At 43.3% G+C, this 21,065-nt stretch overlaps 1 protein-coding gene across 3 annotated transcripts in view; it reads left to right on the top strand.

The window, feature by feature from the left end:
• LOC139384857 (low-density lipoprotein receptor-related protein 5-like) overlaps positions 1 to 20,767 on the top strand; it is a 69,618-nt gene extending 48,851 nt beyond the window's left edge. For 2 of the 3 annotated variants that reach the window (XM_071129862.1, XM_071129786.1), the window contains 16 exons: positions 4,614 to 4,830; positions 6,594 to 6,883; positions 7,100 to 7,326; positions 9,394 to 9,578; positions 9,804 to 10,127; positions 10,780 to 10,976; positions 11,245 to 11,459; positions 13,058 to 13,248; positions 14,563 to 14,772; positions 14,939 to 15,064; positions 15,167 to 15,403; positions 17,628 to 17,738; positions 17,921 to 18,163; positions 18,309 to 18,451; positions 18,636 to 18,733; positions 18,865 to 20,767. In XM_071129862.1, the coding sequence (XP_070985963.1) occupies positions 4,614 to 4,830; positions 6,594 to 6,883; positions 7,100 to 7,326; positions 9,394 to 9,578; positions 9,804 to 10,127; positions 10,780 to 10,976; positions 11,245 to 11,459; positions 13,058 to 13,248; positions 14,563 to 14,772; positions 14,939 to 15,064; positions 15,167 to 15,403; positions 17,628 to 17,738; positions 17,921 to 18,163; positions 18,309 to 18,451; positions 18,636 to 18,733; positions 18,865 to 19,126 (3,276 nt within the window). In that variant the 3' untranslated portion in view covers positions 19,127 to 20,767. Of the gene's footprint in view, positions 1 to 4,613; positions 4,831 to 6,593; positions 6,884 to 7,099; positions 7,327 to 9,393; positions 9,579 to 9,803; positions 10,128 to 10,779; positions 10,977 to 11,244; positions 11,460 to 13,057; positions 13,249 to 14,562; positions 14,773 to 14,938; positions 15,065 to 15,166; positions 15,404 to 17,627; positions 17,812 to 17,920; positions 18,164 to 18,308; positions 18,452 to 18,635; positions 18,734 to 18,864 lie in introns of all 3 variants that reach the window. The other variant, XR_011628898.1, reaches the window with a different exon arrangement.
• Positions 20,768 to 21,065: the final 298 nt, after the last annotated feature.

The raw sequence follows: 21,065 nt of genomic DNA, 5'->3' as shown, positions 1-21,065 counted from the left end.
TTTTCACTTACAACCAGCTATTTCATATGCTGCTCGCACTGTCCAAATAGCAAGCTTCCAGACTGTTGGTTATGCCATGACCTTGTGATTTTAAAACAATCCAAATAGCAAGCTTCCAGACTGTTGGTTATGCCATGACCTTGTGATTTTAAAACAATCCAAATAGCAAGCTTCCAGACTGTTGGTTATGCCATGACCTTGTGATTTTAAAACAATCCAAATAGCAAGCTTCCAGACTGTTGGTTATGCCATGACCTTGTGATTTTAAAACAATCCTAAGCAACAAAGAAAAATAATAAGCTAATGATCCTGTGTGGCTAAATAATTTTCTCTGGTGTAGGGTTTTGAAGGATTGTATTTATTATTGTGTAGACCAGAGAAATTATATAACTTTGCCAAGTTCAATTTACTTTAGGGGAAGTGAATCACATTTTTTGCTAGCTTACCAAATTACACCTGCATCTCTAGCTGTAGCCACCAAAAAACTAAATGGGGGGAAAGTCTGCCACTCAACCACTCGTCCATCCAATGACATGGCATCCTTCCAGCAGGTAGCTAGGCTCTGTGGTTTTAGCTTGCCAAACAAATAGCTACATATTCTCTCCGCACCATGGAAAAATGTGTGGAATTGCAGGAAATTAACTTTAAAATGTTTTGCTCGCAAAGGGGGAGTGGTATGGATGTGGGTACGCAAACCCACGAGTCACTGCAGCCCCTCATGATGAGTTTGTGTGGCTCCCATCCCAATGAAAGTTGCCCATCCCAGCTCTACATCATGACATTTTTTGTCAAATATAACCTCTTTTGTAAAACCTCTTATGAAGTTGGTTTTGAAGCATAAACTGTCCATTTAATATTTTTGACTGATATTATCATTGTCTGTTTATTTCATATTTACAAAGTAGTTAAAACACTGTCAGCTCCACTATAAGCTGCTAGCTAGTAGAAACTAAGACTGGGCTTTGAGTGCCATGCAGCCTTCTTCCGTCACACTGCCCCGGCCTGCAGATTGAATTTGTAAGGCATCTCAATGACACTGAGGCGCAAAGAGGACGTTTACAATTGGCTGGCATTGAAGCCTGCCGAGGTTTGACTTTTCCCTGAATTACTGATGAGACTTTTTTTGTTTTCTGTTTTGTTTATCTTTTCCTCGGTCAAGAAAAGGGTTCTCACACTATAAAAAAAACTCTCCCAGTGAAAAAGAGCAGGGAGAAAAAATGGTGCACCCATCTTTCAGTGGCGAGGGCCATGTCTAATTGTCTCAGTAAAACATGAATAGAACGTCTAAGGGAGGGGGATAGACTCCTGCTGATAGGATGGCCATCAAAGTGCTGTTTTTTTGTTTTCCTGGTTGGTCCTAAATTTTGAGTCCATTTTGTGTTTTGTTTCCAATATTTTCCTTTTTGGTAGAAGGGGAGGTAAATTCCATCAACACTTTTTTCTTTTTTTTCCCCCTGTGGCATTATATGTTTTAATGACCTCAGAGGCCTGCTTAGGTTTGTTCTGGACTAATTAGCCTAGGCAGCTGGCGTGTTCTTAACAGCACAGAGGGTCCAGTGTGTGCTGGCAGCCATGCGTTTACCCGTGCCTCCCCCACTTCCCTCCATCCTCCCCTCCACTCCTAGGCTAGCCCCAGAAAGAGTTAACCTGGAGAAAGTGTGGCCGCACCATGGCTGAAATCCAGAAAATCCAAAAATCAACCAGCTGCACACTTAGTCCTTTGATGCGCTGCAAGGTGAGTGGTGTATGTGGAATTGTCAGGATGTGGAGGAACATGACTCCATAGAAAGAGCAGTAATCTTACCTGGATTAGACTACGAAAGAAATGGAGAGGGAAGGAATGCCAGAGTTGGAGATTTTCTCCATTACTGGTAAAAATAGCTGGAGTTTTTGGTGGTTACTCGGGTGAGCAGTCAAACAATGTCCTATAGTCCACTGAAAGCATAAATGCAAGGGGAAACAGATGTTTGAAAGGTATGCCATCCAATAAAAAGGTCTAATTACACCAGTGGAAAGAATTCATGCCATCCAAAGTCAGGAAAAAGTGTTTAAAACGGTCAATTTCCCTAAAACAGGGAATCATAACATTCATGGCATACCACACAAGTTGTGTGAAGCTTCCAGGGAAGTCCAGTTGAGGTATTATATCTCTGCTAGCTGGGGCTGCTATAGAAACTATGGCTGCTGTTTTGTTGAGCATTATGACCTACCCTCTCCCCCTCAGAGTGTTACTGCAAACCTTTCTGAATATCTTACCAGTTCCCCTTTAAGACTTTCCACTGAGTTGTGCTTAGCCTTCTTAGTCAGTGCTATATGCTTTCTCCTAATGTCTTTATCTAGTGTCTTTATCCTAACAGACACACAGGTATAATGTTCCATAAAGAATGCTCGGTGTGAACCCAGTCCACCCTTCTAGTCTCTCTCTCTCTTAGCCATGTGGTCAGAGCAGTTTAGTGAGCTGGATTATCCTCCATCTCACCTTCTCCTCAAAAGCGACACCTTTTCTCTGTGGTGTCAAATTCTGCCTGTCCCCCTCATATTGTGCTGTCTGCAGTGTTTGTGAAGAGAAAAAGTATTTCACCCAACAATGTGCCAATAATTTATTTATTTTCATATTGGGAGAGCGGGAGGAAGTCAGTGAGTCGCTCCATCAGCTGTAGGAAGCGAGGGACTGAATTACAGAAATTAATCAAGTGGACACCCCTCCAGGGCAGGCAGCCCTTGGAAGCAGCCTCAGCCCATCTCCGTCTGCACACTCCAAGCTCCCTGGCCACACAGGAAGAGCTCAAGATGGGAACCACACCGTACAGAAAGTCTTTGTTTTAAGAACTTCTCGGCAAAACAACATGCCACACTAATATGGCCGTCACTGGCAGAGCCGTCTGTGAATGCGTAGGTAGTATTTAGACATCAGCCGATATCTGTCGAAAGGGCCTAAGTTTGTATTCACTAGAGCGATCCAAAGTCATCTGTAAGACCACCAGATCTTATAAGTTCAAGTTGCCATTGTTAAATACCTGCTGTGAACCGGATATGCAAGTGTACTGGTGCCTTTGTGCTCAGTTCCTATAGGGTTTTGTAAAGTGCTTGTGGACGGCATCGTTTTCATCCAGAGAAGTCAACTTTTCATTATCATTTTTGTGTCCGAGCCACTTCGGCTTGTCTCCCACCAAAATAAAGACCTAGGGTTGGTTGTTTGTATGAAGTGATTAACACCCACGTGAACCCACTGATACCTCCATGTAAACTGAAATGGGACAAGCACACAGTGCTGATCTGTGTAGTGCTCAGTTTCTCCTAGAGTAGAATATGCTCATCATGTCACGTAGGAGTAGCCATAATAAAATGCCACACTCCAGAATTTTCAGTCAGACTGAAATATTTCCTGGAACTTACACCAGTTTGCTAAAATAAAAAACACAGGTCTATTTTCAGTGGCACAGTTTTGTGTAATAGTAATGCCGGGTCGGCTAGGATTCGTGTCGAGTGTAATTGCAGCCTTTTCAGAAATAAGCAGTTAAGTTCCCAGTAAGGAACAGTCAGTTTCAGCTCTCTCTTTCTGCTCCTCATAAGACAGAGGCATGCTTTGGCACCACTCCCTATATCCGTTTACTTCATTTTCCAATGCAACCCTTGTGACTGGAATCCTATACTGTCACATTTATTCATTTAAATATGATATACGCTGCGTGAATAAGGATTATTTGTGTGGTCTCCCACTTAGCAGAAGTTGTGTTTTTCCCCAGATAGAGATCTTGACGGTCATGCTCCACAGTTAATGGTGATCTTTGAATATAAATAGCTTGTCAGTTTGCAGTTAGTTACATATTGAGTTTTATTGATTTTAAAAATGTCTCCATGATTTGGCTTTGAAACAGTCTTGAAATTAGTGCTCTCAACAACTCTATGAAATACTATTGTCATTGTCAGTGCATTCTATCCAGTGTCAGTAACCTGCTCTGACCTGTTTGTGTGTTTTAAATTGTACCTTACCTCAGATTATCAAGAATTAGATGTCATAACTCATATTGACGCCTACAGCATCTATGGCAGGGATCATCAACTAGATTCAGGCGCAATACTTTTTTTTATTTTCTTGAGCGGATGGTCGTGGGGGGGACACACACGACATAATTCCAAATCATTTGTAGACTGCAAATTGACCGCAAGAAGCCCAAACAGATATATTTGACCTTGCTAACTTCTGTATACAATATTATGCTTGGGAATACTGTGGAACATTTCTGAAATTAAATCACTTGATTTGCTATTGTTTTTACAAAAAAATATTTGTTTTGGTTAGTAAACTTTGGCAGCCAAATAAAATCCCCACCAGTTTCTTTCCGCCAATTGGGGAATCCTGATCTATGGGTGTGGGTAGATGCTTGTGTGTTACAGAACAAGAGCCTGAGGACAAACTTTTGCTTGGACAATTGCTAATGCCTAATCAGACAAATGCCTATCAGTTGCTGTTTCCTACCACTGTGCCCTTGAGCAAAGCACCCAACTGCTCCACGGGTGCTGAAATGACAAACTTTTTTGCTCATACTTGGCAAAAGATACTGCTTGGGTTGCCCATCAATATTAAAACCCCCTCCTCTCCGTAAACCCAGGTGATTGATGTGGACGGCTCCAATAGGATGACCCTACTGGAGGACAAGCTACCCCACATCTTTGGCTTCACGCTGCTAGGCGACTACATCTACTGGACGGACTGGCAGAGGAGGAGCATCGAGAGGGTCCACAAGACCAACGCCATCCGAGAGATCATCATTGACCAGCTGCCTGATCTCATGGGACTCAAAGCCACCAGAGTCACTGAGGTCTCCGGTAAGAGAAAGAGGAAATTATGGGGTTTTATTGTTATTTGGATGTACACAGCTGTAGTAGTGTAAGAATTGTGTTTCATTTAAACTCAGCAAAAAAAGAAACATCCTCTCACTGTCAACTGTGTGTATTTTCAGCAAACTTAACGTGTAAATATTTATGAACATAAGATTCAACAACTGATACATAAACTGAACAAGTTCCACAGATATGTGACTAACAGAAATGGAATAATGTGTCCCTGAACAAAGAGGGGGTCAAAAGTAACAGTCAGTATTTTGTGTGGCCACCAGCTGCATTAAGTACTGCAATGCATCTCCTCCTCATGGACTGTACCAGATTTGCCAGTTCTTGCTGTGAGATGTTACCCCACTCTTCCACGAAGGCACCTGGAAGTTCCCAGACATTTCTGGGGGAAATGGCCCTAGCACTCACCCTCCGATACACGCACAGAATGAGCAGTATGGCTGGTGGCATTGTCATGCTGGAGGGTCATGTCAGGATGAGACTGCAGGAAGGGTACCACATGAGGGAGGAGGATGTCTTCCCAGTAACGCACAGCATTGAGATTGCCTGCAATGACAACAAGCTCAGTCCGATGATGCTGTGACACACTGCCCCAGACCATGACGGACCCTCCACCACCGAGTACAGGCCTCGATGTAACACTCATTCCTTCGACGATAAACGCGAATCTGACCATCACCCCTGGTGTGACAAAACTGCGACTCATCAGTAAAGAGCACTTTTTGCCAGTCCTGTCTGGTCCAACGTCAGTAGGTTTGTGCCCATAGGCGACGTTGTTGCCGGTGATGTCTGGTGAGGACATGCCTTACAATAGGCCTACAAGCCCTCTGTCCAGCCACTCAGCCTATTACGGACAGTCTGAGCACTGATTGAGGGATTGTGCGTTCCTGGTGTAACTCCGGCAGTTGTTGTTGCCATCCTGTACCTGTCCCGCATGTGTGATGTTTGGATGTACTGATCCTGTGCAGGTGTTGTTACACATGGTCTGCCACTGCGTGGATGATCAGCTGTCCGTCCTGTCTTCCTGTAGCTTTGTCTTCGGCGTCTCATTGCAATTTATTGCCCTGGCCACATCTGCAGTCCTCATGCCTCTATGCAGCATACCTAAGGCACGTTCACACAGATGAGCAGGGACCCTGGGCATCTTTTTTTTTGGTTGTTTTTCAGAGTCAGTAGAAGGGCCTCTTTAGTGTCCTAAGTTTTCATAACTGACCTTAATTGCCTACCATCTGTAAGCTGTTAGTGTCTTAACGACCGTTCCACAGGTGCATGGTCATTAATTATTTATGGTTCATTGAACACGCATGGAACAGTGTTTAAACCCTTTACAATGAAGATTTGAGAAGTTATTTTGATATTTACGAATTATCTTTAAAAGACAGGGTCCTGAAAAAGACGTTTCTTTATTTGCCTAGTTTAGGATGTGACATAGTGTGGCGCACAATTGGCGAAGCATCGTTAGGATTTGGCCGGGGTAGGCAGTCATTGTAAATAAGAATTCATTCTTAACTGACTTGCCTAGTTAAAATAGAGGTTCAATATTTATTTTTTATTTTAAAGTTCTACAGTATTAAGTATGCAATAATTCTGAGTACTACTAGGGTAAATGTTTTCTTATGTATGATGTATTATCACAACTGGCAGCTGTAAACAGTCCTTAAAGAGGACAGTACCAGACCTCCCGGTCTGCTGCTGCTAAACTGACCATGTCTCTCTCTGTCCCTCTCTCCCTCATAAAGGCACAAACGGCTGTGTGGAGGATAATGGCGGCTGCAGCCACCTGTGTTTCCACCGGCCCCAGGGCCTGCGCTGTGACTGTCCCATGGGCCTGGAGCTCCTCAGTGACATGAGGACATGCGTGGTGCCCGAGGCTTTCCTGCTCTTCACCAACCGGGCTGACATCCGCTCCATCTCCCTCGGGACCAACTCTAACGACGTTGCCATCCCCCTCACCGGGGTCAAGGAGGCCTCCGCCCTCGACTTTGACGTCTCCGAGAACCGGATCTACTGGACTGACGTCAGCACCAAGGTGAGAATGACTCCTTTTCTCTGTCATTCTATTCTAGTCATTCGTTTTAGGGTTTCCATTCAAATTTTGGGGGTTTGTTTTCTGTCATCTGGGTTAATTTAGCTATCGGGATGTTTTATTTATATTTAAGCTCCAGTCTTTTTTGGTTCATATTGAGCTCAGTGCCTGACTGTTGTACGAGTGTCTGACTCTACTCCACTGTCCTCCCTCCCTCAGACCATCAGCAGGGCCTTCATGAACGGCAGCTCTGTGGAGCATGTGATCGAGTTTGGGCTGGACTACCCAGAAGGCATGGCAGTAGACTGGATGGGCAGGAACGTGTACTGGGCCGACACAGGGACCAACCGCATAGAGGTGGCCCGGCTGGATGGACAATACCGACAGGTCCTGGTGTGTAAGGACCTGGACAACCCTCGCTCCCTGGCCCTTAACCCTGCCAATGGGTAAGATTGACTGGGATCCAGCTCATCTGCATGACACAACTCACAGACCTGTCTGACTGGCATGAGCCTGGTCCCAGATCGGTTTGAGCTGTCTTGCCAGCTTTGAACGTGTGAGAATGTCCATAGGAGTTGGAATGGCAAGGCGGTACAAACGGATCTGAAACCAGGCTAGGCTGATGTCATCTGTTCACCAGTACCCATAGAGATGACTGTCTGGCTGGATGAATCCCCTTCGCATGATTCGTTCCCTCTGACTTTTTTAGGTAGGGAGTGTAGTGAGGTTGCATCAGTGGCACAGCACTGCGGCTTTCAAGTTTTAGTCACGTGCACATGTACAGTGAAATGTCTTTCTTGCAAGCTCATTCCCAACAATGCAGTAATCAATATCAGTAGTACTATAAAATATAGCCGAACAAAAACACACGAGAAATAGAAATAAGAAGAACACAAGTAAGCTATATACAGGGTCAGTTCATGGTCCGTGCCAATACCATAGTTACAATGAGCAGGAATACAATGTGGTTGAGGTAGATATGTATTGGGGTAAGGTGACTAGGCATCAGGATATGATAAAGGATATGAAGATAAGATAAACAGAGTAGTAGTAGCAGTGTGTATGCGTGATGCGTGTGTGTAGAGTCATTATGAATGTGTGCATGTTGTGTGTGAATACATTTAAGTGTGTGAGTGTATAGTAGTCAAAAATAAAATAGAAGGGTCAATGCAGATAGTCTGTGTAGCCATTTTGTTAGCTATTTAGCAGTCTTATGACTTAGGAATAGAAGCTGTTTAGGAGCCTGTTGGTGTCAGACTTGTTGCTCTGGTACCAATTTACCAGTCCATATTGAATTAGTTTGGGAATGCAGACATAGTCTTGGCTGGCATCAAGTGTTTGGGGATATATGGGCTAGAGGTCGACCGATTATGATTAATACCAATTATTGGAGGACCAAAAAAAGCCGAAAAATCGGCCGATTAATTGGTATCGGCTTTTCTTGGTCATTATATATATTATATATATATAATGACAATTACAGCATTTCTGAATTAACACTTATTTTAACGTAATATAATACATCAAAATGAATTTAGTCTTAAATAAATAATGAAACATGTTCAATTGGGTTTAAATAATGCAAAAACAAAGTGTTGGAGAAGAAAGTAAAAGTGCAATATTTGCCATGTAAGAAAGCTAATGTTTAAGTTCCTTGCTCAGAACATATGAAAGCTGGTGGTTCCTTTTAACATGAGTCTTCAATATTCCCAGGTAACAAGTTCTAGGTTGTTCCATATTGTATCTAACGGATGGCATCCCTAAGTCTAAATATTGCTGTTACATTGCACAACATTCAATGTTATGTCATAATTATGTACAATTCTGGCAAATTAATTACCATCTTTGTTAAAAAGAAATGGTCTTCACACAGTTCGCAACGAGCCAGGCGGCCCAAACTGCTGCATATACCCTGACTCTGCTTGCACAGAACGCAAGAGAAATGACACAATTTCCCTAGTTAGAAGAAATTCATGTTAGCGGGCAATATTAACTAAATATGCAGGTTTAAAAAATATATACTTGTGTATTGATTTTAAGAATTGCATTGATGTTTATGGTTAGGTACACATTGGTGCAACGACAGTGCTTTTTTTCACGAATGCGCTTGTTAAATCATCACCCGTTTGGCGAAGTAGGCTGTGATTCGATGATAAATTAACAGGCACCGCATTGGTTATTTGCAACACCGGACAAGCTAGTTAAACTAGTAATATCATCAACCATGTGTAGTTAACTAGTGATTATGTTAAGATTGATTTTTAATAAGATAAGTTTAATGCTAGCTAGCAATTTACCTTGGCTCCTTGCTGCACTCACGTAACAGGTGGTCAGCCTGCCACGCAGATTCCTTGTGGGGTGCAATGTAATCAGCCATAATCGGTGTCCAAAAATTACAGATTATTATGAAAACTTTAAATCGGCAATAATTAATCGGCCATTACGATTAATCAGTCGACCTCTAATATGGGCTCGTTCTACTATGTATAAAGCAGCTCTGTGTGTCTCCTCAGCTACATGTATTGGACAGAGTGGGGAGGCAAGCCCAGGATCGCCAGGGCCCACATGGACGGCAGCAACATAATTACCCTAGTGGACAAAGTGGGCAGAGCCAACGGCCTCACCATCGACTACATCGACCAGAGACTCTACTGGACCGACCTGGACACCTGTATGATAGAGTCAACCAACATGCAAGGTAAACGCATACAGTAGTCTTCTCCAAACCCTCTGTTGTTTATGATTGATGATACATGATGAGCATAAAACTCTGTAATATTGCTGTGGTTGACAGCAATATTCATTCATGTCCATTCTCCTTTTCCACCCAATATTACTGTACAAATATATCATATTGCTGTGGTTAACATCAATATCCTCAGATCTTCAATAATCCATATATTGATAATCATGTTTCATCCAGGTCTGCAGAGGGAGATAGTGGCTGACGACCTCCCTCATCCGTTCGGTCTGACCCAGTACCGGGACTACATCTACTGGACAGACTGGAACCTGCGCAGCATCGAGCGGGCCGACAAGCGCTCTGGGCTGAACCGCACCATGGTCCAGGGACACCTGGAGTACGTCATGGACATCCTGGTCTTCCACTCCTCTCGCCAGGACGGTGCCAATGACTGCTCCCAGAACAACGGCAACTGTGCCCACCTGTGCCTGGCGTCGCCCTCCGGCTCCCAGTGCCGCTGTGCCTCCCACTACATCCTGGACTCAAACAGCAGGAACTGCAGCTGTGAGTAGAGAAATGACCAGGGCCGGCATTGATAGGGGGTTGTTGGGTTTATGTTTTTAGTTTGGTTCAGTGTTGTATTTAGTGTGTTGGTACAGTCAGTTTATTCTGTTTTGAGACATATGCACTTATCTCCTGTGGACATTTTACTGTAAGTTGGAAATGTAATCTCTCCGTTAAGAGTAGGCGAGTCAGTGTATTTTACAACGTCTTTGCTCTAGAAGGATGTATTGTCTTAATCAAATCCAGGTGTGTCTACAGCCCTTGGCCATGCAAAACCTCATAACACGTGTCTGTCTGAATCATACCATGAGCTGACCTCAGACTTTCACTGAGGCCTGATGTGGACAAGTGTTAGAAAGGAGGTTGCTGTGCACATATCACAGACTGAGCATTCCTCTGGTCTTGGCATGGGATGAAGGCCCTGTGTTCCTAAATGTATTTTTCTTTCTTACTGCTGCATACTTCCCTGGCCTCTGGGGACCACTGATTACTGCATTCTATTAAGCTGATTACAACATCCTGAGTCATGGAAAGGTTGGTAGGAGAGAGGGAGGAAGAGATATAGAGGGAGGGGACAGAGAGAGTGAGCGAGATGGAGAGATTCAAATGTTTGGATTCGGCCTGTTAACCTCTGACCCCTCCCTCCCTCCAGCCCCCTCGAGCTTCCTCCTGTTCAGCCAGAAGGCCTCAATCAGCCGCATGGTTCTGGGTGAGCAGAGCCCCGACATCATCCTTCCCATCCACGTCCTCCGCAACGTCCGGGCCATCAGCTACGACCCCCTAGACCACCTGATCTACTGGGTGGACGGGCGGCAGAACATCAGGAGGGCCCGCGACGATGGCACACAGGTGAGTGATAAAGAGGACCATATATTTACATACACACTTAAGATGCATATAGTATATTGTGTATATGAATGTTTTTCAATTATATTCTAGTTTAGATGCATATAAAGTTGAGGGAGTTATAGAACTTAATTTAATTGACGTCAGTGCAGCCATCATGCACAAATACATTTGTTTGAACACTCGCATATCTTTTGTCGACAGTGTGAAACCTTTCACAATTATAGGCCCTTTCTCTAATTTAATATCTATCTCCTTCATCCTCTTCCAGTCGTCAGTGGTGGTGTCCACCACTTCCACCCACCAGCAGCAGCCTGACAAACAGCCCCACGACCTGAGCCTGGACACCTACAGCCGTACTGTCTACTGGACTTGTGAGGCCACCAATACCATCAACCTCCAGCGCCTGGACGGAGATGCCGTGGGCGTGGTGCTGCGAGATGAACATGACAAACCCAGAGCCATTGTAGTCAACGCTGAAAAAGGGTGAGGAGGGAAGGGGGAGTGTTGTATCAAAGAGACTGCAAAACAAAGTGCTGCCTGGTTCATACTGTTACAGCTTGAGGCAACGGTTTTTTGTGCAGATAGAGGCAGACTGACTCAATAACTGGATTTAGGGATAGCAACATTTCTATTTCAAATCTCCCAGGCTCGGTTTTCAAATCTACCCCGATTGTGGTGGACTTGGGAATGATAAACCGAGGGACCTCACTCACTTGAAAGCTTTTGAAAATAAACAGGACTTCCAAAATAGTTCAGTGTCCCCTTATGAAATATTTTCAAGTGAGCGATGCCACTTGTATGTGTGTAAATATAGCAGTTGGCTGGCGGGCAGATCAGGGACTGGGTGTGGCGGCACTCCAAGCAGCAGAGTAATTAGTGGGTGATCAGGTGTTTAGTGATGTGGTGTTGACAATTTGACATAGGAGACTCTGTGGAACAGTGTTTATTTTCCTTCGATAGGGCAGGGAAGGAACCACAGCCCCAAGTAACTACGAGGCTGAGAATGTCAGGTCATGTGTGCAGCAGATGGTTGTGTTTACTGTTCTGCCTGCACTACTTTCTCCTCTCCAGTGGTGCAGTAGTATGGTCAGGGCCGTAGGTCAGGGCCTGGCAGGCTGCACTGTAATTGTGATGCTCATTGTTGATGCGGCCGTCCTCCATGTTCCGTTCTATTTGGGGCTCTCCTATGTGGTTTGGCTTGGATGTGGCGGAGGTGACTTCTCTCATAGGAGTGACCCGGAGTAAACTAATCAACATGAGATGTTTAATCCCAAAAATCTCAAACTGAATATTGTTGGCAATCAGCTTGACAATTTGTATAATTTGACATGGTCTTGTAGTTGTTTTTATCCGATTTGAAAGTTGATTGTCTCTCCATGGGCATGGAAAGCACTAAATAGACATTGAAGATATTTGGCCGAGCTCAGTACAGACAGTCTCAAAAGGTTACAGGCAGGTTGAAGAGCTGTGGGGTTCATTTGTTTTCTCCCACTTTCCCTTGAAGTGACGGCTTCTACATTTACTCAAAGCATTATGTTATTACATTAATACTTCAACTGATTACACTCAGACTGATATTTTTAAAAAAAATAGTTCCCTTTTGACTTGAAGAAGCAGAACCAAATTACAAACAGACGAGCATTTGCGCAATAGCATTTCTTCCTTCAAGTCTTCTGTCTAAACAGGTGTTAAGGGAGGTTCTTATCAGAGCTGATAGAAGCTGGTGTGAGACGTAACAAACCGGGAAGGCCCACAGCCCGATAATAGCCTCTACTCCTCCAGGCTCTGAGAGGGGGGCCAACTTAACAGCCCTGCGCTCTTGTCTACACCCAGCACAGTACAATTCAGGCTGCCCTGCCCACTCATCAAAACACATATCTCAACTGTTATTTATCTCCCATCTATCAGTAAATCTCTCTGACTGATTTACATGTTGTAATGTGATTAATATATATATCAATGTTGACTAATGTCTAAAATCCTGTACACAGTTGGTGGTTTAAGGTTTGGGCAGCAACTGTTCAAATGTCTGTCAGTATGCTTTTCGTTGTTTTTTCTTACTGCCTCCATCTCTCCTGTAGGTATATGTATTTCACGACCATGCAGGATCGCTCTGCTAAGATCGAGGGAGCGTCTCTGGATGGGACAGAGCGGGAGTCTTTGTTCACCACAGGTCTGATCCGGCCTGTAGCCCTGGCCCTGGACAACAAGCTGGGGAAACTCTTCTGGGTGGACGCTGACTTGAAACGCATTGAGAGCAGTGACCTCACTGGTGAGTCCCAATGCTAAAGAAGTGTGGACAGCCATTCTAGATCCAGAACGTCAGCACTCAAACACTGCTGATCATCTGAAAAGCTGTTGTTGCTATGGTTGATCAGTTTTGACAGCATTTATTTACCACTCTCATTCTCAGTAGTACACAGCAGTACCATGGAAAATTACACAATGTTCCTCGAGTCCAAACACAGTTTGTGGTCTAAAATAGTCTGCCCATCTTCCTAATACGTCTGAAAGCCTACATCTTCACACTAGAAAAGCCTGGCCTCTTTGGACCCCCCTTCAGGCCAATGAGGAGTCATTTGGACTCAACATACTAATGAATACAATTTCATGTATGCTATCGGGAAAATAATACTTTGGTTTTGTTTATGAAGAACACAATAGCATTTTTATTAGTTTGTTACTGTAGGCTGTGGAGTGGATGGAATTGTGATATTTTGAAAAAGGGCTCATCTCTTCAGTCTTAAGAGTTATTTGGCAAGGGTAAGTGTTTTTTTGTTTTTTTTTAAACATCAGAATCTGCTTTTTCTAATACTATATAGAAATCAAGTCTTGCCTTCCTGTGACACTACAATGATATGAAAAGGTCACTTTTTCGTGCAAAACAACTGTTTTTAACAATTCTGTTTGATACCGGTGCTAGGCGCACTGGTTTGAGTGTCGAACTGCAACGCGGCTGGGTTTTTCATGCTCAACATTTTCCTGTGTGTATCTAGAATTGTCCACCACCCAAATGACATCCAACCAACTTGACACAACAGTGGGATGCATGGGGGTGCAACTCAATATTAGGAAAGCGTTCCTAATACACTGTATGTGTGTTAAATATACTTATTTTAGGAGAAGTCCAGAACAGAGGGGGGCATGACTTTAAAATGGCAGGGAAATTTCCATTTCAATTCACATTGGGTCAAAATGATCCCCTTGGCCTTTCTAGTGTTAAATAAATCCCCCTGCCTCTGAAGTCTGGACTGGATATGAACAATACAGCATCCAGACTGATTTCTCCAGGCCATTTATGCACCATCAGACTGTAAAGTTATACAAGAGAGTGTCTTTATTTTGGCAGACCATGTTTGGCAACAGTTATTGAATATTAGTCAACCTGGTTTTAGTGATGGTGTCTATATTTATACCTATATACCTATATTTTCTATGATAAAGTTTAGAACTTAAGAAGGAAGACCTAAGGGTCTGAAAATAAATGCATTTGGGAGGATACACCGTCTTTGATGTGAGATATAGGATATCTATTGTTTGGTGTATACTACCCTTGTTCTGAGGTCATTCCTCTTCCTTCTCCCAGGAGCCAATCGGATCGTCCTCCAGGACTCTAACATCCTGCAGCCCATGGGTCTGACAGTGCTGGGGGAGCACCTGTACTGGATCGACAGACAGCAGCAGATGATCGAGAGGGTGGACAAGCTGATTGGGGAGAAGAGGACCCGTATCCAGGGCCGCATTGCCTACCTCACCAGCATTCACGCTGTGGAAGACATGGACCCTACAGAGTTTGGTAAGGCACCTGAAGGAGCCTGTGTTTAGCCACTTCCTATTGCCTCAGCAGATACCAATTATTTTGGAAAACAATGTGTGATGCAGTGCATTACTACAACAGAGTTCCGTTACTCTCCAGGGGCAAAAACTCAATGTCCACGTCTTCTCCTTCCTCTTCTTCACAGCTTCTCATCCCTGTTCCCATGACAACGGAGGCTGCTCACACATCTGCATTGCCAAAGGAGACCGGACACCTCGCTGCTCCTGTCCCATGCACCTGGTCCTGCTGCCCAACCTGCTCATCTGTGGAGGTACAGCTGCTGCTGTAACACATTCAATAATGATGTGCGATACACAATAAGTCAAGTTTTACACCAGGCATTGGCTCTGAATCTAAACTCCTCCCACTTCAGACCCACCCACCTGTTCCACAGAGCAGTTCACCTGTGCCACGGGCGACATTGACTGCATCCCCATGGCATGGCGCTGTGACGGCGTTGCTGAGTGTGATGACAACAGTGACGAGGAGAACTGCCCCGTGTGCTCGGCAATCCAATTCCAGTGTGACAAGGGCCAGTGTGTGGATGCTCAGCTACGCTGCAACGGAGAGCCAGACTGCGCAGACAACTCCGATGAACAGGACTGTGACAGTACGTTCACTCAACTGACTTTATGCACAATATTGACACATACTGCTGCGCCATCTTGGAAGTATGTAAGACGTTTTAGTCCAAAGTAAATGTAGTCTTTCGGTTTTTGTATACGTTTCACTCTTTTAAAGATCCATCTCTCCAGAAATAAGTCCCTCACTGTTGCTGCTTGTTATAGATGCCCCGTCACCAAGAAGTTAAATGCTAGTAAAAGGAAATGCATGCTCTTCAACCGATCGATGCCCGCACCCGCCCGACTAGCATCACTACTCTGGACGGTTCTGACTTAAAATATGTGGACAACTATAAATAGGTGTCTGGCTAGACTGTAACCTCTTCTCCAATCCAAAATTAAATTTAGAATTGCCTTCCTATTTCACAACAAAGCCTCCTTCACTCATGCTGCCAAACATACCCTCGTAAAACTGACTATCCTACCGATCCTTGACTTCGGCGATGTAATTTATAAAATAGCCTCCAACACTCTACTCAGAAAATTGGATGCCGTCTATCACAGTGCCATCCGTTTTGTCACCAAAGCCCCATATACTACCCACCACTGAGACCTGTATGCTCTCGTTAGCTGGTCCTCGCTACATATTCGTTGCCAAACCCACTGACTCCAGGTCATCTACAAGTCTTTGCTAGGTGAAGCTTTGCCTTATCTCAGCTCACTGGTCACCATAGCAACACCCACCCGTAGCACGTGCTCCAGCAGGTATATTTCACTGGTCAACCCCAAAGCCAACACTTCATTTGGCCGCCTTTCCTTCCAGTTCTCTGCTGCCAATGACTGGAACAAATAGCAAAAAAGAACAAATTTGCTGAAGTTGGTATATATATATATATATATACAGTGGGGCAAAAAAAGTATTTAGTCAGCCAGCAATTGTGCAAGTTCTCCCACTTAAAGATGAGAGAGGCCTGTAATTTTCATCATAGGTACACTTCAACTATGACAGACAAAATGAGAAAAAAAATCCAGAAAATCACATTGTAGGATTTTTAATTGCTCATCTGCACATCTATCACTCCAGTGTTAATTGCTAAATTGTAATTACTTCGCCACAAGCCTATTTATTGCCTTACCTCCTTCATTTGCACACACTGTATACAGATTTTTATATTGTTATTGACTGTACGTTGTTTTGTCGCACTGTTTTGCTTTATCTTGGCCAGGTCGCCGTTGTAAATGAGAACTTGTTCTCAACTGGCCTACCTGGTTAAATAATGGTGAAATAAAAAAAATAAAAACACTTCCAGATCAGTAAAACATACACCAATGTCATAGGGATTAAAGGGCGACTGCACTTCCTGATTTGACCTCGTTTTGAAGATTGCTCATTGAGAAATGCTAGCGGCCATGACTAAAGTCGAATGATAGTTATCTTGGATGTGGGCGTGTTATGTTCCCATATCGTACCCTTGCAGGTACTGTTGTTGTTTGTCCCTCCTGAGTCACCGTAGCAACAGCCACTTCCTCAAAATAAGTTGAATTCATCTAAGAGAAATCTGTAATTAATTTTGATATTTTAGCTTAGTCGTGCAATTTTACATCTAGCTAAGGTGTTTGGTCCAGTGTTTCTCAAGTTAAAAAATGTGCATGGAAAACTAGTCAGTGGGTTTTGGAATATTGACAAGTTGCAGTTGGGATACAAATGCGCTTTGATCGTCTCAATTCTCATTTTGCCCCAAAAGTTGGCAGGCGTTAGTGATTGACACTGTCAAACACATCAGCATGTGGCCACTCCATAAAGGGCTTAGGGCCAAGAGTTATTTCAACATAACATTGGCAACGTGTTGTCTTATGTAAACAAGTCAGAGGCGCTGTGTAATGGGCAGGTCTGTCTCGCTGTCTGGAAGTTCTGGCTGCTATGGTTGGAGTGCACACAGCTGCTTCTCTCGTGTTAGTGGACACAATCGTAATCATACCCAACCCTCCAGTAAGTCGCGACGAACTCACAAAACTCAGTTTTGGACAAGATGGGCTGACAAATGATGCCATTTACACTTTGTGGTTAATTTTTACACTAGAATAAATGTGTTTATGCTTCATAGATGCCACATAGAATCAACTTCTCTGAATTGAAATGGCCTAAAGGGCAGTTGACCTTTAATACTGGGAGATCGTACTATCACCACCAGCAACCTTGTTTGTATTGATTTGATGATAAGCCATGCCAAGTCTTGTAACATGGACTTTGCTCTGCTCTCCTCCCCTCAGCCATATGCCTGCCCAACCAGTTCCGCTGCAACAACAAGCAGTGCATCCTGAAGAAACAGCAGTGTGACTCCTACAATGACTGTGCTGACAACTCTGACGAGCTCTTCTGTGGTGTGTTTAACTTCACTCAGTCTCTTGAGAAAATCAAGGGAGTTCAGAATTTACACTATTGTCATATTTTTCAGTAAGGAGAAACCAGTCAATCCATCTACAATATCACATTGATTTAACCGACTACTCATACTTGGCAGCAGTCCGTTAAACCTGTTGTAATGTCTTTGCCCGTCTTGTAGAATTCCTCACCCCCCCGTCAAGCGACGTTCAATCACCATCTCACACCAGCACCATCGGCCCAGTCATTGGCATCATCCTGTCAGTGTTTGTGATGGGAGGGATGTATTTTGTGTGCCAGCGGGTGGTGTGCCGCCGTTACAAAGGTCCCAACGGAGCCTTCCCCCACGATTACATCAGTGGCACCTCACACGTACCCCTCAACTTCATCGCACCCAGCAGCTCACAGCACGGAACCTTCACAGGTAAAGGTTGGCTATTACACAACACTGAAAACTAAAGATCAAATGGATGAGTGTATAGATATGGCCTGTACTGTGAAAGGATAGTATTTACATGCTGAAGCAGGTAGTTGTTGTCACTGTATTTGACTGTTTTGTTGTTTCTTAGGTATCTCGTGTGGGAAGTCTATGATGAGTTCTGTCAGTCTGATGGGGAGCAGCTGTAGTGGGGCGCCACTCTATGACAGGAACCATGTGACAGGGGCCTCCTCCAGCAGCTCCTCCAGCACTAAGGGAACCTTTTATCCACAGGTATGTACCCAACTTCTCTGCCCTCTCTTAGGAACCCAACACCTGTCCTCTCCGCGGTGTCTCTCATACATTATTTCTAAAAACTGGGGGGAATGTACATTTTCTCCTGTTTGAACTTTACTGGACACTGGATGATCTCAAAACTTAAGTTTGTAATTGAATGGGTAAGGGTTTGTATTTGCAGATGCTCAACCCGCCTCCCTCTCCAGCCACGGATCGCTCCCTGTATAATGCAGAGATCTTCTACTCCTCTAACAGTCCCTCCACCACCAGGTCTTACAGGTAAGAGATGAGGCACACTTGATCAGTTTCTCTCTTTGTATTATGCAACAGTCAGCTTGATGCAAATTGGCACCTCTTTGCTGTTGTGAAATAAAAAAGTATTTTCTCTCCTCCATGCTTGCTCCTGAAAGGCCTTATCTAATGCGCGGTGTGGCACCCCCCACCACCCCATGCAGCACTGATGTCTGTGACAGCGACTACACCACAAGTCGTTGGAAGAGCAACAAGTACTACATGGACCTAAACTCAGACTCTGACCCTTACCCTCCTCCCCCTACTCCCCGGAGCCAATACCTATCAGCAGAGGAGAGCTGCCCCCCTTCTCCATCCACAGAGCGCAGTTACTTTCACCTCTGTCCCCCACCCCCGTCACCATGCACTGACTCTTCATGACACCCGGGGAAATAGCCATGTCTGTAAATAATTTTAAATATAAACAAATGAGAATTATATTTTATTCATTTCCACTGATTGCCATGGGTTAAGGTGGGGATGGAATAGGGCCAGATCAAGTGTGACGTTGTTGTACAGTGAATTGTATCACTTGTCTATATTTTTCATGTTTCCCACCCTCGTTTCAGATGGAGTATCCTCCTAATTAGAAGACTTTCAATTTGACTATTCTATTGGCCTTTAATAATTCTTCGTTTTTTTCAGCAAAGTACTTTAGAACTTCCTTCAAACGTACCAATTTACAGTGACATTTGGTTTGAGAAAATACTCCATTCAAATGTTACACTGGTGATGTGGCCAACCACATTACCATTAACAAAACAAATTGTAAATATTTGTAATTAAGTAAATAAGAAATGTTTCACAACAGCCATGAAATGCTCTTATTAATTGAAATGGTCCTGAGCATGTCTTTGTTTTGGAGTTTACCAAAAATGTGTTTGCTGCTACTGTACATATACTTTACTCTGAATTATGAGAACACCCAACAAAACAATAGATCATTAAGCTGTTTCAGTTAGTAACGTTATAATTTTTTTGTGTAGAACAGTATGTATACATGTTAATTGTTTTGAAGGAGTCCTTATGGAATAACTCATAAGAGCAGCTTCATTGTTGATGCAGTTATCAACCAGAAATGACAAGGTTTTGCACAACCTTAACTCTATCATGAATCTCTTATGCAATGTCCATGTGACATACTAGACTGACTATTTCCATTTATTGAAACAATAATACTGTTGATATTTCAGCTTTTATCCATGAGACAAATGTCTGTAGTTTAGTAAAAGCTATTCCATCTTTTGTAAACAATGTTTGAAAACTGTAGATGATTCAATTGTAGTGAAACACTCACTATCTTCACATACCTTTCAACTTATAGATTGAATTTCAGAGTGGTGAATATCATGCACCTGTAAAATCATGGCTCCATTATATTGTCTCACTTTGAAGATTGGCAACATTGTCAAACTGAGCACTTCCTTAAATGAACTATCCAACCAGTTAAGAAATGTGAACAGTGAATGTAAAATTACATAAAGAGGGAAATTTATTTTGAATTCATACCTCTTGTGCTTGTTTTCTGAGCTTTTTTCTGCCATTTGTATACAGGCAATTAACCATGGTGCTGACAAGTGAAATTAAATCATATGATCAAAAGTGTCAGGCTTCCATCTGTATGTTGGACACCTCTGGCTTCTAGCGGAGAGGTTGTACAGGTTCCTCAGACCTCCACAACACAACCTGCTGCCTAGCCCATTTCAAGCCACGCCCTTACTGGACAGGGACAACTCCAGCCGTACTTCATTGTGCCAGTATGTATGTAGATGCTCCCCAAACAAACCTGTGTTGTGTTATTTACACTTGTGACAATTTTTGTATCAAAAGCATTTTTATATAATAAAGGTTCTATTTTAAGGAATATTTGTGTGGCTACTTTGAAGAATCAAAAATATTTTGATTCTTCAAACACTTTTTTGGTTACTAAATGATTCCATGTGTTATTTCCTAGTTTTGATGTCTTAACTATTATTGTACAATGTAGAAAATAGTAAAAAATAAAGAAAAACCCTTGAATGAGTAGGTGTCCAAACTTTTGACTGGTACTGTATATACAGTAATATTAATTTGTTGCATGGAAAAGGTTTTTAGTGATCCAAATAGGACTCACATTTTCTATTGCGATACTATTAACTGCACTGGTTATGCGAGTGAATCATAGCTAAATGCTGCCACCACGTGTAGAAAAGTTGGAACGTCATCCTTATCTAATTTTCAGGTCTCGTTTTTTTTTTTACAAATGGACATCCATGTCAAATCATATCAATCTACCCCAGTAAAGTCTAGTTATGGCCAGAATATTTTGAGTGAGGACTGA

Source organism: Oncorhynchus clarkii, chromosome 1, assembly GCF_045791955.1.
Source record: "Oncorhynchus clarkii lewisi isolate Uvic-CL-2024 chromosome 1, UVic_Ocla_1.0, whole genome shotgun sequence".
Lineage (NCBI taxonomy): Eukaryota > Metazoa > Chordata > Actinopteri > Salmoniformes > Salmonidae > Oncorhynchus > Oncorhynchus clarkii.
Note: the sequence above shows the minus strand (reverse complement) of the source record. Positions and strands in the feature narration are given on the sequence as shown.